This window comes from Watersipora subatra, chromosome 3 (genome assembly GCF_963576615.1).
Source record: "Watersipora subatra chromosome 3, tzWatSuba1.1, whole genome shotgun sequence".
Taxonomy (NCBI): Eukaryota; Metazoa; Bryozoa; class Gymnolaemata; order Cheilostomatida; family Watersiporidae; genus Watersipora; species Watersipora subatra.
The window spans coordinates 48,101,165-48,119,878 of NC_088710.1; the positions used below are offsets into that span (position 1 = coordinate 48,101,165).

Here is an 18,714-nt window from a genome sequence, read left to right on the forward strand (position 1 = left end):
GAAAGTCTTAGCCCTAGCGTATTCAATATTTTCGCTTATACGAAAACTTGCAGGGACCTTTTTAATATTGAGGAAACTAGCTATTCAAAAGAAAAAAACTGGAAACCCAAGAGCATCGTCATTTCCGGCAAGCTTTCACATCAAAACTGTGTGTTTTCCCCCAACAAGGATATGCTCGTGTGAATGCCTAAGTATTTTTATGCCCAAATGTTTTCTTTGTAATGACACGACGTATTAAGTAATTGAATCATACGGATTTAAGTAGTTCAAGACACTTTATCTCTCCTAATTTAGCTCCATGTACCTTTTTATGTTTCTAGCACCATTTCTATATTGGTATGGTCAGATGCTATTTCATTGGAAGGTTACTGTTTTGTAAGATTTTAATGCTCGAATCTGCATAAGCATGTTGAAGTGCACGTTAGATGTTAAAAGTAAGTTACTAATGCAACTATATAAGTTAAAGCAAAACACGTATAACCAAATTTGAAGTATGATTATAACCGAGTTTTCAAATTCGAAATGATAACTTTTCTTTATTACGTTGTCGATTTTATTAATATTAGGTTAACTGATGCAAACAGGTACAAATAGATGATTTGGTCTACTTTTAGTCCGTTTTTATGATATTAGTCTCAAATGCAGATGCATCCCATTGAGCAGGGTGTATGAGCAGTGGACGGTCTTATTATTTAAATATAATAATATATAAAGTACTCGTTATGACACAAAAGGGTGTGTACCATTTTGGTGTTGAAAATAAGTTGCCCTTGCTATGCTGCATTGATCAACTGACCACATCAAGTCAGAAGTCATCAGTACCAGTGTTATTGAACACAAACTATTAGACCATAATACCCTTCGTTTTTAGTTGAAAAACTTCATTTTGATTCTATAGTGTAATATAAATGCTGATATGACATGACATCAGTGTTGCGAATGAATTTCTTCAGGATATTATGGTTGTAGTGAAGGGCATATAACCATGGCTAGCGAAGAAGACCTTTCTGATTATGACATACATCTTATCATGGAAGCTCTCTCTACTCGGCAATCCAAAGTTGTTGCTTCATGTGCCCTCAGCATAAAATTGCTGCTCACAGAAATTCAGCAGCAATTGCTTGATCTCATGGTCGAAGGTCGGCTGGCTGACACACCTGTTTCCCATTCGAGTGCAGCAGAAGAAGAGTTTTCAGAAACTTCAGTCTTTCAAGATCCTGCGTCTAAGGTAAGGCTTTAGATATAGCTCTTGCCACCATTCATGACTCCAGTTGATAAATAATCTCTGGTTAGACGCAAAACAATTGAGTAAAAATAAGAAAATTGCTTGCTCTGAGCCAATAATCATGGATGTGATTGGGGTTAGTATTTAGGTTACTTGCAAGGTTCTTATCTGCATGGAATGGCAGCTACAGTATATTCAAATTTGGTTAGAGCTATGGCATTGATTAATGCTTGCTAGACACCTTAGCTTTCTTTACATCATTGCTGCCGTAAGGTGTCATAGTGTTTTTAGCTTGAAAAATCTACGTTGAACTATTGTTTGTAAATACAAAAAATGATTTAATGTGGTAAACTCTTAATGTAGAAAAAGTTGCCAAAATGCTGTATCTCTTTGGAACTAACGGGGCCTTAATTAGTAAACAATGAGGTAATTTAACCGATGAAAAAGATTGATGATATAGAGCTATATGTGAATTACGTGGCTGTGGAATATATAAGAAAGAATTGGTTATATAGTTTGCGTTAACCTGTTGGTAAATGTCTTGTTGTATTTCGATAGTCCCTTTATATGGTGTACTAGCTCATTGCCCGGCATCTTGGGTATTATGATGTATTTGACAGTTGATGTCATTATTTGCAGCCAGATGCTCCTGCCAATAGTGAAACACCGTCAGTCAATACAATACCATCGCAGGAAACTGTGGTGACTGGGCCAGTGGTACCAATTACAGGTTCCTTAATAAAATCACCTAATTCATACGCATGTTCTAATTGTGACATGGTGTTTTCAACTAAAAAAGCTTTGAGCAGACACTCTGTTGAACACAATATGAATGCTGAAGTAGAGACTGTGGCTGAAACTTTAGACTGTAATCCTAGTCCGACAAAAAATGGTGTTCAAATAGACCAGTCAGCACACGCTATCACCTCTAAGGAAGAAGAACCCAGTGAGCCGCAGAAGCTTATGTTAACACTTCCAAAACGCTCCACACCAAAAACTCGCTCACATTCCTCTGCTACGCGAGCAACTTGTGTCGAATGTGGCACGCAAACTCTAAAACAGCATATGGCTCGACACATGCTCAGCCATTCTGGCCAGAAGCCATTTTCTTGTGAAAAATGTGGCTCATCATTCACACGCAAAGACAAACTGAAAGAGCACATGAGAAAACACGAGGAGTCAAACATTGTTGGCTCAGGCCAAAGGAGGTCTTCAAAGACTAAAATCAGCAAGTGTAGGAAGTGTGATTTTGAGACAGAAAACAAACAGGAGTTTAAAGAACATCGTAAGACTCATCCATCAAAAACGCTGTATAAGTGAGTCAGTTAACTATCTCCTTTGTATAACTCTATTAAGTTAACTATTCCTCTGTATAACTCTATGATAGCCACCTTTGGTGCAGAGATGAACCTGTAAGATAATCAAGTATTGACTTACTTCACTTTTTCAAGAGTTTGTAGTGGAGGGAACATTGAAGTTCTTATAGATTATAATAATGTAATTAAAATTTAAATCGTAGCTATGGACAGGAATTTAATTTAGTGAATTGTCATAAAATTTGCTTGGTTCAAGCAAAGGCTAATTCTTTATCTAAAAATATTTGGTTAGACAGCTGGAATCTTGAAATAGTCATTCATCAAATAGCAAGCAAATTTTCATAATAAAAACATGCAGGAGTTAAATAATAAAAGCTTTTGTAATGAAGGGAAAACTTGTTTTTATGTTTGATAAGCGTTTGTCTCAAAGTTTTTTAATATACGTTGCTGAGGTTTTTCTATGTCTAGGTTAATCATACATACGCTGATGTTCTATGCTAATAACAGAGGAAGCGTGAAGTAGTTAATCAATGTTGTTAACAAAGTAATCATAGAGGTGCTCAATAAGCTCTATGGACGTGTCAACTCTACTCAATTTGTAGATGTGAGGATTGTGACAAAGAGTTTCACTGCCCGAGTCATCTTGAGCAGCACAGTATAAAACACCGCAATGAGAAACCATACATGTGTGACATGTGTGGAGTATCCTTCTCTAGAGAGCCCAATCTTGCCCGCCATATACGCTCACACACTAGTCCAGCACCCTACAAGTATGCATTTATCTTCGCAGTTTTTTCATAGACTTTTTTAGTAGCTTGAAAGCTTTTTTATTTAACTTCATCATGGTACTTTATCCGCCAAGTTCGGGGTTTACAGTTTTTTTCCTGAAGTTTCGATACTGTAGACATAATATTGATGAAAATTTCTTTGGAACCAATGCTAAGTTTATATATTTTAATAGATAGCAAATTAGATGTTTTAAATTATTAGGTACAATTGTGCAATGCTGCATTCATAAACATGAAGCGAACGATTTTTTTTGTAAATTTTCTCTTCAAAGATTGTATCTTGTTAAAAATTGACTTGTTGGTTCTTTTTACCACATTAACATACAAATTTATCACCACGTCACTTAAAATTCTAGCGGACATGTAACTCAATGCACAAGTGAATTCTTAATAAATGACATACCGGTATGTAGTTTCTAGAAACATTACAGTTTTGTAAACTTATTCAGATATACATAGCACCCTTTCACACAGTTTAACTCTGCGATGTTCAAATGATATTACAGTGCTTAATACCTTTTTATAGCTTTAAAATTGTGAATCTTTGGCTAGACGAGTGCGAAGCTAAACTAGCGCGAGGCTAGACTAGTGCAAGGCTAGACTAGTGCCAACGGAAAAAAAAAGAAAACAGACAAACATCCTCAGATCAATTCTTTAAAAAAAACTTTGGAAGTCACAAGTAGTTATTATGAGGACAAAAATAAAAGTCAAGAAAAAATTAGGAATATCTGCCTCGACTGAAAGTAAAAAGCTGGTCATAAAGTTGAAGATGGAATGAAAAAATTTATCAAGTAAAAACATAAAAAAATGTTATGTTCGTTCATGTTGTCCAAGTGAAACTACTAGGTCTGCCTCTATTACTACCGGTATCTTCAAGGCTATGCCTTTGTTTGCCTGTTTTTAACATAAAAAGTAGTTTTTTTATATTCAGCTTTTGCAATTGCATGCAATGCATCTGCTTGAATGCTACATATACTTACCTCAACTTAAATTGTTATGTGGTAGAATGAATTGAACCAAATCGGCGTACTTGTATAGGTAAAATACTATCTTCTTGATTCGTCGCTTTTTATATACAAAGAAAGTCATGGAACAGCTTAACTTTGTACATCGAGGTTTGGTTGTATTACGAGATCACTGTATGGTTCGTTTAGTCACACAAAATATTGTTTGCTAATAGTAGGTGTATTTTGCATGCAACCTAATATTTGGCCTTTTGAATACACCTAATATTTGGCATCCACATGTACTGTGAATTAGTACACATGTTTTATGAAAGCAAATATTTTTTCTGTTTCAGACTGTAGGCTTATGATTCTGTCTCAGACTGTTGGCATATGATTCTGTGTCCATCTAAAAAAAGCTGGGTTTTGATCCACAAAAATTATTAAAATAAGCTTATTGCAAACATAAATGCTTTGTTTCACTCCCAATTTGCAATGATGGAGGTTTATAATACTAAAATCAATATGTGTATCTTATACAGTCTAATGTCTACTTACGATTGGCCTTCACGTACAAATTTTCCAATTTGCTATGTAAAATTTGGGCAAATATTTGATTCTGGGTCTTAAAGGTTGACTTGCAAAAAAATTCACATTACAGTTATTTGATATCAACAGATTACCCATGTCTTACTCTGCTGTGTTGAAGGTGCAAAATATGTGGAAATGTGATAACAAGCTCTTAAAAGCTCAAAAATGAACAGTTAATCGCAGCCATCACGAAAATGCCATAAATTGGAATATTTTCATTTGGCAGACAGTTTGGACATCTCCAACAGTTTGGTTCTTGTTTTGACACATGATGTTATCACGTGAAATTAAAGGCCAATAAAAGGCTCTATATAAAACGTCTCGTGACACTAGTTTATGACAAATACTTCAGGCTCTACCTTAAAACCCGTATCAAATATAAATGCTCGCTACTTCACAGTATCGTTTCAGTCTGGTCTAGTCATCTAGTCATAATCTGATCATGTGACCCATACTTTCTACCAAATCGGGCGAACAATTTCTGCAGCATTTTTCGACTATCACAGGTGACCAACAGGCTCTTCATGTTTATCAGAGGATAATATGCACTCTTTCAAGCTAAGGTTAAAAAGTTAAACGAATTTTTATGGTAAGTTTTGAGATATCAGTGCTCAAATGACATCGTTACAATTCTGGTGAAATAAATGCGCAAGGACAATAGAGATGGTTTTATTGAATGTGTGAAGTATATTTGCAAAAATATTTCAACTACGTCCCATTTGAGCCATTTTGGAAAGAGATTCTAATCTATGGCCGTTTCATGATGGCTGCGATTAACTGTTCCTCTTTGAGCTTTTAAGATCTTGTAATCACATTTCCACATATTTTGTACCTACAGGCTGCAACACAGCAGAGTCAGACATGGTGAACCTTTTGATACCAAATACCTGTAATGTGAATTTTGTTGCAAATAAACCTTTAAAGTATTTCCAGAAATACGACAGCATCATAATTTTATTACTAAAAGTGCAAAGGCTAAAAGTGAAAGTTTAAAAGAACTTTCACTTTTAGCCTCACTTTAGCATATAAAAGTAATAACTTTAGCAAGTTGGTTTAAACTTTACCTAGTTTAAGGTAGAATATCCGTAAGACTGCTCCTACTTTGCACCTTTTGCACTTTACCATTTGATTGTCTCTAAGCTGAAGTTGAAATTCTGCAAGTTGAAAGTTTAAATTTTTATTTTATGTTTATAAAATATTATTTGATAGTTATCATAGGTTTCTGGGCTCATTAAATCGCATCTTGGATCAAATATTTTCAAAATAAAACATTCTGAGAGTAGCCTACATGATTCAAGATGTGACGATTTTAACATTTGAAGTATATTCTGAAACAAAATGTATAGGTAGGTTGAGGTTTAACTGTACTGTACACAGCACACTAAGGCAACAACTGTAGTGAAGTGGTTAGTGCGCTGGCATACAATCAGTAGGTCAGTGGTTCGAGTCACAGAAGGACCATTGGTGATGTCCACCTACAATTCCTCCTGTGTCAAGTCTCATGAGCAAATGGTCACAATATATTCTGCACCAGGATATACTATTTGCAGTGTCAGCCCCTAAATGGGAAAAACTGAAAGAAGTACACAGCATACTAAACACTCATCTGATGTGTTTTTTCTAGCAACACCTCTCTGCTGGTATTGTAATTACGACTAGATTTTGTTGAAAATTTGTTCTTAAAAAATGTTAGTAGTTAACAAAAAAATGATGGAAAATAATCGATTTTAATCTACGTTTTTCATCACAGCAGTTTTTTATTAATTTAAAATGCAGTTTTTGTTAACATTGACTTTTCACAGAAATTTTTTGCAGCGCTTTCTTTTTCCTCGTCAAACACTGTGTTGAGCAAATGTTACCTAGTCTAGCTACTGATTATAGTACAGTATAATTCATCTCTTCATTCGTCGTTCTTCTGCAGCTGCAAGTTCTGCAACAAGCCCTATCACAGAAACAATGAGCTGATCGTGCATGAAAGAACTCACACCGGAGAGAAACCATATATTTGTGAAATTTGTGGCAATGGCTATGCGTCATCTAAATATCTCAAGAGGCATCTTTTTACACACACGGGTCTCAAACCCTTCAAATGCGATCTCTGTGAGAGAGCATTTGCTCGACCTGAAAACATGCGTGCACATCGCAAGCTTCACGAAAAACCCTCAAGTCGTTTGACACAGTCGAGCGGTGACACTATTGCATCCGCTTTTCATGTCAGCCAAATAGAGAGCATGATGGGGGAGGACACGGCTGCCGAGGGTTTAAGCTCTCCGCACAACAGTGTTGCCGATTTTTATCAGTTTTCTGCTGCTGCTACGATTCCTGTAACGAATGGTGTCTCTTCAGCTCCTACTTCTGACAATGAATCAATTATGCAATCATTTAAAATATCTGATGACCTATGACCTAGTAATGTTCACTACCTTGGGAATAATGACCTTTGACTTAATATTGTTTGAAACTGGAAATATCCTGTTTTTGGTGAATCTTTCAAAATGTTCTTTTCTATCAACTCTGACTGCCCTTTTCTATAAAGTCTATAATATTTCTTTATTCCTTCTTTGGTATCTTCCTTCTTAGAATTTAAGAAAACTTATGTTATTTAGTGCTAAATTGCTATCAGTTCTAAATGGAAATAAATATTTTCTACCATAAGTCTTTACTATGGGTTTAGTAGCAAATAGCTTTTACAAAATGTGACTTTGGATTAGTTTTTGTTAAATTTTTCATTGAATGATGACTTCATGTTAATTATAGAGTGCTTACCATGCTACTTATATTTTTGTATAGTTTTTTGTGGTCACACAACTGAAGTATTGTCCAATGTAATGTACAACTAGCGGTTGTCTAAGATATCTATCCATATCTGTCAAAGGTGTACCATTGCAGGCTTTTCACTGATAGTGAATATACTTTCATCTATTTGTCTTGTCTACTGGTTGTAGATGTTGTTTGCAATGTAGATTGATTACATATCCATGCAAAAATATACGCTTTTATTAAAAAATTCAAACGTTAATCAAGCTTCTTTTAGGTATTTCCTCAGCACTCTGAATTTGCATGTTCATGTTTTAGAACCATGCAGGAACAGGTGCTTTATTGTACAACTGTTGTATATTTGTTGTACTAGTATTATATACCAAAAAGATAAGCCTTATCACGAATTCGCTGGTGACAATTTTATTTTTGAATGCTCGGTGATGAGGTGTTTTTCGAAGTAATCACAGGATACATTGAAAATATTGAAGGACAATTGCTAGTGCATCTTGAGTTATAAACATGACAAGTTGTAAAATACAGGTTAGCATTTGACCTTTAATTCTCCTTATTACTTCTCGGCTTAGAACTTTTATGTCATAAAGGAATTGTGTTTTCTCCCGTATATGCGCCTCGATACTGAAAACTATCAAAATAGGAGTTGTTACCCCTTGCTATACTCGTGTTATAAGGTTATGCTTTCCAGGGCCGATACGTACCTAGTTTCATGTGAAACTCTGATGCTCTCTACTTGGCTCTGATGCTATCTACTTTGGAATCCGAGAAATTGGACTCGGTGTATCAGATGGTCTGTGGTTGTACTAATGCATGCACAAAATTTGTAGTAGTTGGCGTATATGATTTGCAGAATTGCTCTAGCGTTTTTATTGGAAATGGTGAACTCTTCGGGCATTTGTTATACAATTTAAAAGCGTTGATAGTGTTGGCAAGATTGTTCTTACAACCGATTTTGTTGGTACGGGTTTATTAGATCTGTAATATTGTTATGGATGTAAAGGGCGAAATTATGTTAAGCATAACTAATCTGAATCCAAGCACGACATCAGTGTTGAAATTGCTTGTCACATTATTCTATTTTGACTATGTTTAGTTTGTGCACGTTTACTTAGCTTGTGAGAACTAATCTGATTATTATTGGTTCAGGCACTAGTGAAGGTGTTAAGCTGTTGTAAGCAATACTGATATTTACCAGTAAACGTTAATTCTTTATTCTATAAGTCCAACAATTAAAATAAACAACTAACAGAATTTTAAACAATAATATTAACGACAAGAGGTTAAAATAGCTATTAAAAGTCACACCCTTACTCGAACGGTCGTCCATGTTTGCTTGCTCGGTCGATACGGCTGCGAGTTTCGATAGTAGGATGAGAGTCATGGCAGTGCTTATATGTAGAGGCTCGGTAGTTGATATAGAGAGTAGAAGATGATCAGCTGATGATGGTGAAGGAGGCTCCATAGGTAGGGAAAGGGTAGAGGCTCCAGAGTCAGAGGGAAGAGAGAGTGGGGCTCCAGAGGCAGAGGAAGCCTCAGCAGGTCCTTGAGAAGGAGAGAGAGAGAGAGGTAGATCAACCGGCAGATAGAGATGCTGAGTCATTGGAGCTGTTTTCTTTTATAGATGTGTGGCATGTGGAATGGCTAGCCTGCGGATGTAGGTTGAGTGTTAAGGTTCAATGCTTTCTGTCAGGAGTGTGAAGATATCTTGCTTACGTAAGTGCACGTGATGTTGACATGTAGGGTGGTGCTCGTGATTTACTCCTGGTATCTAGGTCATGTTTGACGGAAGTGGCAGATCTGTATGTGACTTATTTGATTCATCTCTAATGTTTCTCCGGTGGTTTCTTGGTGATGGTGGTTGGTAGGTTTAATTGCTTCGACTTCCCTTTAGCATGTTCTCCATCTGGTGTTGATGCACTTTTTATGATTGATTCCTCCAATTTTGAAGTTTCTAATTTACTTTTGACATTTTCTAATTATTGGATCTTTTGATGTCTTTGGGCGTCTTGCTGCTTGGTCTGGCTGTATTCCCTCTTGGTATGTTGTTTTCGCAGTATTTCCATACAATCATACAAAAATGGATAGCGTAACCTGGACGCTTTGTGATAAATGAAAAAGGTCTGCCAAAAAAGATTTATATATTGTGTAAATATCTTCAAGAATTTAGAAAAATACTATTCACAGAAACAAGCACAGTTCAGGGCCAATGAAACCCTCTAAAACGAATAACTCGCGAAAAAGGTTATCGCGAAGTGTACCTCGCTAGTTCTATTACACTCCAAAAATCAGTCTGCTGCTTGTATTGTACTGTGATAACGAGCTGCTTGTAAATTGACACTGCTCTCTCATGTCGATTTAGTCGGTCAGTGTGCTGATGCATGTTTCACAGTTTTTGGTTCTTGTGTGTTGTTTCATAATGACTATAAATAAATAATCAACTTATCAAATGCTTCTGTTACACCATGGCTACTATTTAATCCTTTTCTATATCATACAACCATTCAAAGTACTATTTCAAAAGTGTAGGTAAAAAATAGTTAATGAATTCCCTAGCAGTTTGAAAATTGAAAATTTGTAAGGGCTACAAATAGGATGATATTTACTGAGCTGGTTGTATACAAAGCTATTGCGCATGTATGTGTAAGGATTACAAAAGGGATGATATTTATTAAACTAGTTGTATACAAAGCAATTGTGCAATTAGCAGACAGAGTTTAAAGGGCACAAGAGAAAATCATCATAAACATAACTCAATTGTCTTTAGTAAACAGGTTTAAAGATAGTGAAAGCAAAATATGCTGATGCAAAATTACCCAGGATTGCTTTTAACTACTACGTATTTTTATTTATTGTTGTTAAAGTAGTCTGTTTTGTTGCCATAAGTTTCATATCGCATGCTTGTTCACAATGCGCACATAATGATGTCTCATTTACATGCACATTTCTTTAATAAAAAGTAGTTTGGGTTCCTATGGATATGGCTGTAGTCAGAATAATGTTAGCATGCAAGATTTGTCAACTTTCTTTGGCCTGAGAACCAAACAACCATAATTTTAATTATAGGAAATAGCAACAATTTTCTAAAAATAGCTCTGAAAATGCAATCAAAATTATCTTGTCAATGTGTTCTACTAAGCAAAATATATATATATATATATATATGTTTTTTGGAGACATATCTTGTACACAGGCATTTAGCTTAAATTTTAAATTGAGTATCTTTTGCAAGACTTTTTGGAAAAATTACATAAAAAAAACATTCAATGCCCCTCATCAGTTGACCGCAACCTATATTGTCTGCTTTGTTGTTACTAAAATATTGTATTATCTGTACTAATGTAAACCTTCATCTAGCAACAGCACCAACCTATTGTATTTTTATTGTAGTAAAACTTGTCTGAACCATTTATAAACAGGAGTTTTGTCTGTTCATACTTAAATGCCCTCAATTGCATGTTGCGGTTATAAATAAGTTTACACATTATTTGGTTGGCATCAGCTCATCTTTTGCAGGTATTTTTTACTATACATGTATTTAGACAGCAGTTATGAGGGTATTAAACAAGGATGAGTTTTGTACTTGAAAACTTAAAATTAACAAGACACGCCCATTTTTATGTTTTATGTTCATATACCAGAATGTGTATATATCTAACATTGCTAGAGTGGTGTGCGGAATAAACTGGACTCCTTTATTGGAAAACTAAAATTCTCATTTACAGCATTGTTACTCATTGTGAATTTAATCAATAACCATAAATTAGATCCTCCAATTACTCCACACTTTGTCCCGATTTCAAATGTGTAAACAAAACAGCTGTGAAATTATGTTTTTGAATGATTATGTAGGTAACATTCTGAACGTTTCATTTTTAATGGTTGAAGATAACAATCTGTACAGATGTGATCACACCACATACATTTTTATTGGCTTATTTCAAGTCGTATACATTTTATGTAACAAAATAGTAACAGAATCATCCAAGTGAAATTCTCCATGTTAGTTTAGTTAGCATTTTGATTGATAATTTGTGCAAATGTTGATAACTGCATTTGATAAAAGGAGATTTTAAAAATATGCTGTTGCTATGTCAACCTTATTTTTACCATTGTAGACAATGCTTGCATCTCATCCTCAACTGGATATTTTACTATTGTAGACAATGCTTGCATCTCATCCTCAACTGGATATTTTACTATTGTAGACAATGCTTGCATCTCATCCTCAACTGGATATTTTTTGGTCCGCAAGTGACCGGAATAAATATCTCGTATTTGGCTCAGAACTTTTTTTGTATCAAGTTGATGAACAAGACCATAACATTAGCACAGAACATGGTGAGTTATCGCTGGCTGTCGATATCTTTGGATGTTTGTATTACTGAACCATTAGCATCTTCTGGTTTTCCAGATTTCAAGACGTGGTTCAAAATGCATTTTTTGTTGTTAGCTTCCGATGAGCCTGGAACTTATGGAAAGTTTCTCGCACGCTACTCTGAAACCCAGTTTGCCAAGGTCAGAAGTTTTTAATACACAGTCTTGACTTGTTTGGCTTATTACCTCTAGGTTGTGGCAATTTATCATGTGACCATTTATTTGAGAAAGTGCTAAACTAGTATACGGTAACATGATAATGATGCATCGAAAAATATTTTCCAAACACCCCGTTTGTTCTCAGAGATCATGTAAATAGGTATTGATTATAGCTATGTAATTTTTACATCCCATATTGATCTTCAAAATAAAAAACTGGAATTAGAAATCACCAATTATGTTGCTAGTTAAAAGTAGATTGTTATGTCATAGCATCAAACTATCGCTATACTTAATAGTATCAGTACTATTTTTTAATGATCGGTCCAGAGGGTTTTGCATGCTCTTCATTTTTGTTTTTTTTTATGTGGCTCACCGGATAGCTAAAAAAGTAATCGCTTCACAAATATATAGTATCTCAATATTTATATTGGTTGTCATGAGCCTTCAACGCACGAAAAGCACAGGTTTTGTTAACTGACAAAGTTACTTTAAAAAAGATTATTTTGTTTCTCCTTATATCGTATTGCTTTGCGTCTGATCATTAGGATGTTTTGGTTGTAGTGTATGTCCTGGTACCCAAAGGCTGACAAAGATTATCTAGTGGCCATCGGCCAAGCCAATGGCAGCATTTCTCTAATTAGCCTTGACAAGAAAAAGATAGATGACTTGATTGGTCGGGAGTATGGTGAGTAGGGTACATATACATGTAGATTTATTAAGTATTCACAAACATAAGTACATACATGTAAGTATCCTTACGAGCCAGCTGTACGCTACACTTAAATCTATATCTGCCTCTTCAGTACTAGTCTATAGAAGAGTCATAACTAGACGTTCTGGCCTGAGTATTAGGGTGATAGTACTAATATTTAGCTCCGGACAAAGACTTGTTGTCATAGAAAAAGTAACACCCCAAACCGCAACATTCCTCAATATACTTAGTTTTCTCAATCAACATGCAAGGTAATCAATCAATCATTTCTCTCTTTGCAATTCTCTCAATCAACCTGCAAGGCTCTCTCCAACCTTCAGTTAATATTTTACACTAAATATAGCGCATCGAAATAAGATTTCAAATTGTTACACTCAAAATGTTTCCTGCAACGCTAATAGGTGTAATGCAACATTTTGTTTACACTGAGTGTCATTCAAACCCAGCACTGACTATAAACTGACGGTGCTTCAGTGAACATTGAAATGATAAACGCAGGCCTGCCCATAGAGTTATCTCCCCCTAGAGTGATAACTACACGAGGGTTTCCGGTGCCAACAAGGAGCGTTTAGGCCACGCCCCTTTTTTGTGCTAGTCAGTCGTGGTGATTGACTAGATCAATAACATCAGCCATGATAAGGGTTAAACAAGGATCATGAATTTCCAGTTAAGATAGTAATTAATGCTCATATTAAAGAAATGATGATTAGTTTATTACTCTAATATATGCTTATTATTTAAAGCAATTCAATACCTACCAGGTATCGCTAAACATATTATGGAAATGTTTACTTTTCCATTTCCATAAACATAAATATTTCCATAATTTTAGGGAATGGATATGGAAATTTTATTTTAGAAATACGGAAATGGTATGGAAATGGAAATAATATGGAAATGAATTATGGAAATGCTATGGAAATGGAAATAATATGGAAATGAAGTAGAGAAATCTTATGGAAATGGAAATAATATGGAAATGAATTATGGAAATACTATGGAAATGAAGTAGGGAAATGTTATGGAAATAGAAATAATATGGAAATGAATTGGGGAAATGTTATGGAAAGGGAATTAATATGGAAATGAATTAGGGAAATATTATGGAAATGGTATTAATATGGAAATGAGCTATGGATATGTTATGGAAATGGAATTAATATGGAAATAAATTATGGAAATTTTATGGAAATGGAAGTAATATGGAAATGAATTATGGAAATGGAAATAATATGGAAATGAATTAGGGAAATGTTATGGAAAGGGAATTAATATGGAAATGAATTAGGGAAATGTTATGAAAATGGAAATAATATGGAAATGAGTTATGGAAATGTTATGGAAATAATATGGAAATGAATTATGAAAATGTTATGGAAATGGAATTAATATGGAAATAAATTATGGAAATTTTATGGAAATGGAAGTAATATGGAAATGAATTATGGAAATGTTATGGAAATAATATGGAAATGAATTATGGAAATGGAAATTGTGATATACACATAATCCCTGATACCTACATAACTTGCAAAGGCACTGAATAGATAGTGTTAAGTAAGGGAGTTAATGCAATCAGTTACTCATAGGTAAGATAGATAATCATACTGGAGTTGTATTACATTAGTGTGATGGGAAGCTAATCGACTGCCATCAACTATGAGCTGTACTACCCGAGTTGCTCGGGTAATAAAAAAGTCTTTGAACAGAAAATTTATTTTTATATAACATTTACCATTCTAACTTTTAAACTTCATATCATGAGAAAATATTTTTAAGCATTTCAAATGAATTAAGAGGAAAAAAACAACTGTTAAGGTTTTCAAGCTTTTTCAAACAACTACAACTTTTAAATTTCATATCACGAAAGAAGTTTTTTGTTGAAATAAATTAGGAAGAAAAATGAAACTGCAAATGTGTTTAAATGTAAATGTGAAATAATTAGCAAGTAATGGCTAAATATAATCTGTTTAGCTATGATTACAATAAAAAATTGTTTAATATATAAAGTAATAAAAAAGTCTATTTTAATTTGTAAATAATTATAATTTAGTATAATTTATTTTTATTTAACACATAACAACATTTGCCAATTTAACTTTCAAACTACATATTATGAGAAGCGTTTTGTGTAATTGAAATAAATGAAGAAAAAAGAGAAAATAAAAACAACTGTAAATGTTTTCAAGCTTTTTCAAACAACTACGACTTTTAAATTTCATATCATGAAAGAAGTTTTTTGTTGAAATAAATTAAGAAGAAAAATGAAACTGCAAATGTGTTTAAATGTAAATGTGAAATAATTAGCAAGTAATGGCTAAATATAACCTGTTTAGCTACGATTACAATAAAAAATTGTTTAATAAATAAAGTAATAAAAAAGTCTATTTTATTTTGTAAATAATTATAATTTAGTATAATTTATTTTTATTTAACACATAACAACATTTGCCAATTTAACTTTCAAACTACATATTATGAGAAGCAAGTTTGTGTAATTGAAATAAATGAAGAGAAGAGAGAAAATAAAAACAACTGTAAATGTTTTCAAGCTTTTTCAAACAACTACGACTTTTAAATATTATATCATGAAAGAAGTTTTTTGTTGAAATAAATTAAGAAGAAAAATGAAACTGCAAATGTGTTTAAATGTAAATGTGAAATAATTAGCAAGTAATGGCTAAATATAATCTGTTTAGCTACGATTACAATAAAAAATTGTTTAATAAATAAAATAATAAAAAAGTCTATTTTATTTTGTAAATAATTATAATTCAGTATAATTTATTTTTATTTAACATATAACAACATTTGTCACTTTAACTTTCAAACTTTTTGCTTGCTTACATCAAGCAAAGATGTCCACTAACTAGTGGACATCTTTGCTTCAAGCTAGTCTATGTATTTGATTGATATGTTTTGAAATCTAATATTACATGCAAAGGCTGTTTGTGGACTGTGGTGTCAATGAATCACTCTATCACCATACAATGTCAATACTTTCAGTTGATGGCAGTCGATTAGCTTGCCATCACACCAACATAATACAACCCCAGTATGACTATCTATCTTATCGATGAGTAACTAATTACATTAACTCACTTACTTAACAGTTAACACTATCTATTCAGTGCCGTTGCAAGTCAAGTAGGTATTGAATTGCTTTAAATAATAAGCATATCTTAGAGTAATAAACTATAATCATCATTTCTTTAATATGAGCAATAATTACTATCTTAACTGCGCAAATTCATGATCATTCTCATGGCTAATGTTATTGTTCTGTCAATCACTACGATTGACTAGCACAAAAAAGGGGCGCGGCCTAAACGCTCCTTGTTGGCACTGGAAACGCTCATGTTGTTGAATGGACAGTTATCACTCTAGAGAGGAGATAACTCTATGGGCCTGCCATACAAGACGAATGAGAATGTTTAGTTTGGCGAACTTTCCTGCTGGTCTGACGTGAACTTGATGGCCTTCTTTTGGTTAGAGTTGCATTATATTTCTTAAATCAGTATGAATGTTTAAATATTGTAGACATTTTAGACCATATTTATAAGCAATTGCTGTTGTTGTTTTTGATAAATTTGATTTTCAGTAGTTATCAACTCTCAATGGATTACACAAACAGTTTAAAATCAGCTATCATAATAGGAGTGCATCTTAGAAATTAATATAAATATACCTGAAAGTTTTTTGTTGTTTCATAGCTAAAGATATTGAATAATACTGTTTGTGCAGCAGTTCATCTTGTTAAAAAGGCCGTTATAAATGTAAGTTGTAGTTGTGAAGGAAAATTAACAATTTAAAAAAATGTGTTATGACGATCATCAACTACAAAAAATGTCGCTTCGAGCCTGTAGTTACAACTTATGGGAATATCTGTATTACCTCTAAGATGATGCAGTCATTAGAAAAGCCTTGTATTCATGTAGGTGAACACAACTTCTCAATTTGAACAAAATTTCAGCAATGTCTACATGTAAGATAAACCAGGTTTACTAGCAGGGACGTTATAGTTATTGTATGGTCACTGTTTTACATTGGATCATGGCTGGTATCATACGAAGTTACAATATCTCTGATGTGCCCAACAATTGCAGGTGTGTGCAACACTTGTACAAACCTATATAAACAATATATATAATTGCCATGTCTGGATGGTGGCAACACACTTTGTACTTATGTATACATAATATATATTTGCTCTCTGATTTGTGTTGCAGTTCCTAAGCATGGGAGGACTTGCTTCTGTTTAGAGTGGAGTGTTGCTCCAAGTTCTCCTACCATGGTACAATTATATCCTGTTTCCTTCCATACAGACCTCATACTATCAGGCCTATCAGGCAGTATTACTGTTTTGTACTTGCTGTGTCTTCTGATACTGTATAATGCTTACCTTAACGTTACAGATCATTCATATACGTATAACTATTGAGCTCATAGCCGTCCTACGTATAGCATTCTAGTTGAATAGTGTCTCTTGGCCAGTCTTATGTTGTACACCTCTGATTAGAGGTATTTAATGGTGATACTGTAGTTCAAGGTTGAAGATCTACTTTTGACAAACCTTTTAATGGTAACAATCTATGTAAGTTGTTTAAATGTACGCTGAATTGGTGCTGCATTTGGAGAAAAGGCGCATTTCCGAGGGAGTGTTTGGTTTGAATGTATGTATTATTCACATAGATTATACTAGAAGGATAGAGTTCTTTCACAGCTACAATCATCATAATATCTCTACTGCTTCCCCTTATTGTAATATGTAAATCTCAAAGTTTTTCGCCGTTCGGTCTGTCCAGCTATAGCGATTACTATCTAGCAGTGACTAATTTGTATCGCAGAAGATTTGATCTCGGAATTTCCCGCTCACCAGGTGATAACCTAACCCATTGAGCGATGTGAGATGCAATGGAATAATTGGGCGATATGAGTAGCTATCTGGGTTAAAATGTGCATAGCGACTGCGTACGTTACGCACAGCTTCACTAAAGCTTGCACTCACGGCTCTTATTAGTAGGTTTAGCAATACGGATAATAGCTTACTCAAATTAGCCATTGGCAATGTGCCAGGCTAATGGCAAGTGGCAGGCAACTAAATTACCTGCCACCGTTTATAAGCTGTTTTTTAATACCCGTGCAACGTTGGCCATTCGGCTAGTTTAATATATTGCCGACCATCTAATGCTGAGTTAGATGCGGAGAATCAGTCCAGCTCAAACAAAATTGAGTTCACCATAATATGGGTATACCAAAAAGTAACATAGTAGCTTCTAAATATAATCCAATTGGTATTTAGAAACCATTTAAAGAGCTTATTCTTTCAAAATGATACAGCGAGTTTCATAATGTACAATCAAACTTCCGTATGCAAAGTTAATTTATTCTGAGATGAGCTTATTACTGAGTTTTCATACAGCGATAGTGCGGCGACACCTGGGTGTACCAGTGCTGAAGTGGTGGACTGAAGATCTGTCAGTGGTAAAACCTATGCGCATGCACAAGTGTAACGCCATTGGTCGATAAGGCCGTTGCCATGGCACAAAGATGGTGCATCATTATCATGATACTGTTGTTTTGCTTCCAAACAGCAACACTGAATCACGACAGAATGAAACTGACCCTGCTGATTCCATGATGGTATTGCAGCGTTGTATGGGGGTCTGTCACTACACTATAGCTATATGGAAACTTAGTAAATATGGTACAACTCTCAAATATCAGAGCAAGTATTTGTATAATACGGCTCACGCGTAGGTCTCTGGTGCGTAGACTTAGAGATGAAGGTAGTGATAGAGATATGCAGTATAACCTATTGTAACTT

General features: G+C 34.3%; 2 protein-coding genes across 2 annotated transcripts in view; both read left to right on the forward strand.

The window, feature by feature from the left end:
- Positions 1-633: 633 nt before the first annotated feature.
- Positions 634-7,863, forward strand: LOC137391147 (zinc finger protein OZF-like). Its single transcript, XM_068077514.1, has 4 exons — positions 634-1,228; positions 1,865-2,541; positions 3,144-3,311; positions 6,786-7,863. Exons 1-4 carry the CDS (start codon positions 986-988, stop codon positions 7,267-7,269), a joined length of 1,572 nt encoding a protein of 523 aa, XP_067933615.1. The 5' UTR covers positions 634-985; the 3' UTR covers positions 7,270-7,863.
- A 633-nt stretch (positions 7,864-8,496) lies between these two features.
- Positions 8,497-18,714, forward strand: part of LOC137389710 (GATOR2 complex protein MIOS-B-like) — a 40,512-nt gene continuing 30,294 nt past the window's right edge. The window contains exons 1-5 of the mRNA XM_068075789.1: positions 8,497-8,597; positions 11,845-11,977; positions 12,090-12,154; positions 12,737-12,860; positions 17,117-17,181. Coding sequence (XP_067931890.1) covers positions 11,848-11,977; positions 12,090-12,154; positions 12,737-12,860; positions 17,117-17,181 — 384 coding nt within the window. The 5' untranslated portion in view covers positions 8,497-8,597; positions 11,845-11,847. The remainder of the gene's footprint in view (positions 8,598-11,844; positions 11,978-12,089; positions 12,155-12,736; positions 12,861-17,116; positions 17,182-18,714) is intronic.

Coding starts and splice junctions, on each gene's coding strand:
- LOC137391147 (XM_068077514.1), top strand. CDS start 986: ATGGCTAGCGAAGAAGACCTTTCTGATTATGACATACATCTTATCATG. Junction 1,229..1,864: donor TTCAAGATCCTGCGTCTAAG/GTAAGGCTTTAG, acceptor CATTATTTGCAG/CCAGATGCTCCTGCCAATAG. Junction 3,312..6,785: donor ACTAGTCCAGCACCCTACAA/GTATGCATTTAT, acceptor GTTCTTCTGCAG/CTGCAAGTTCTGCAACAAGC.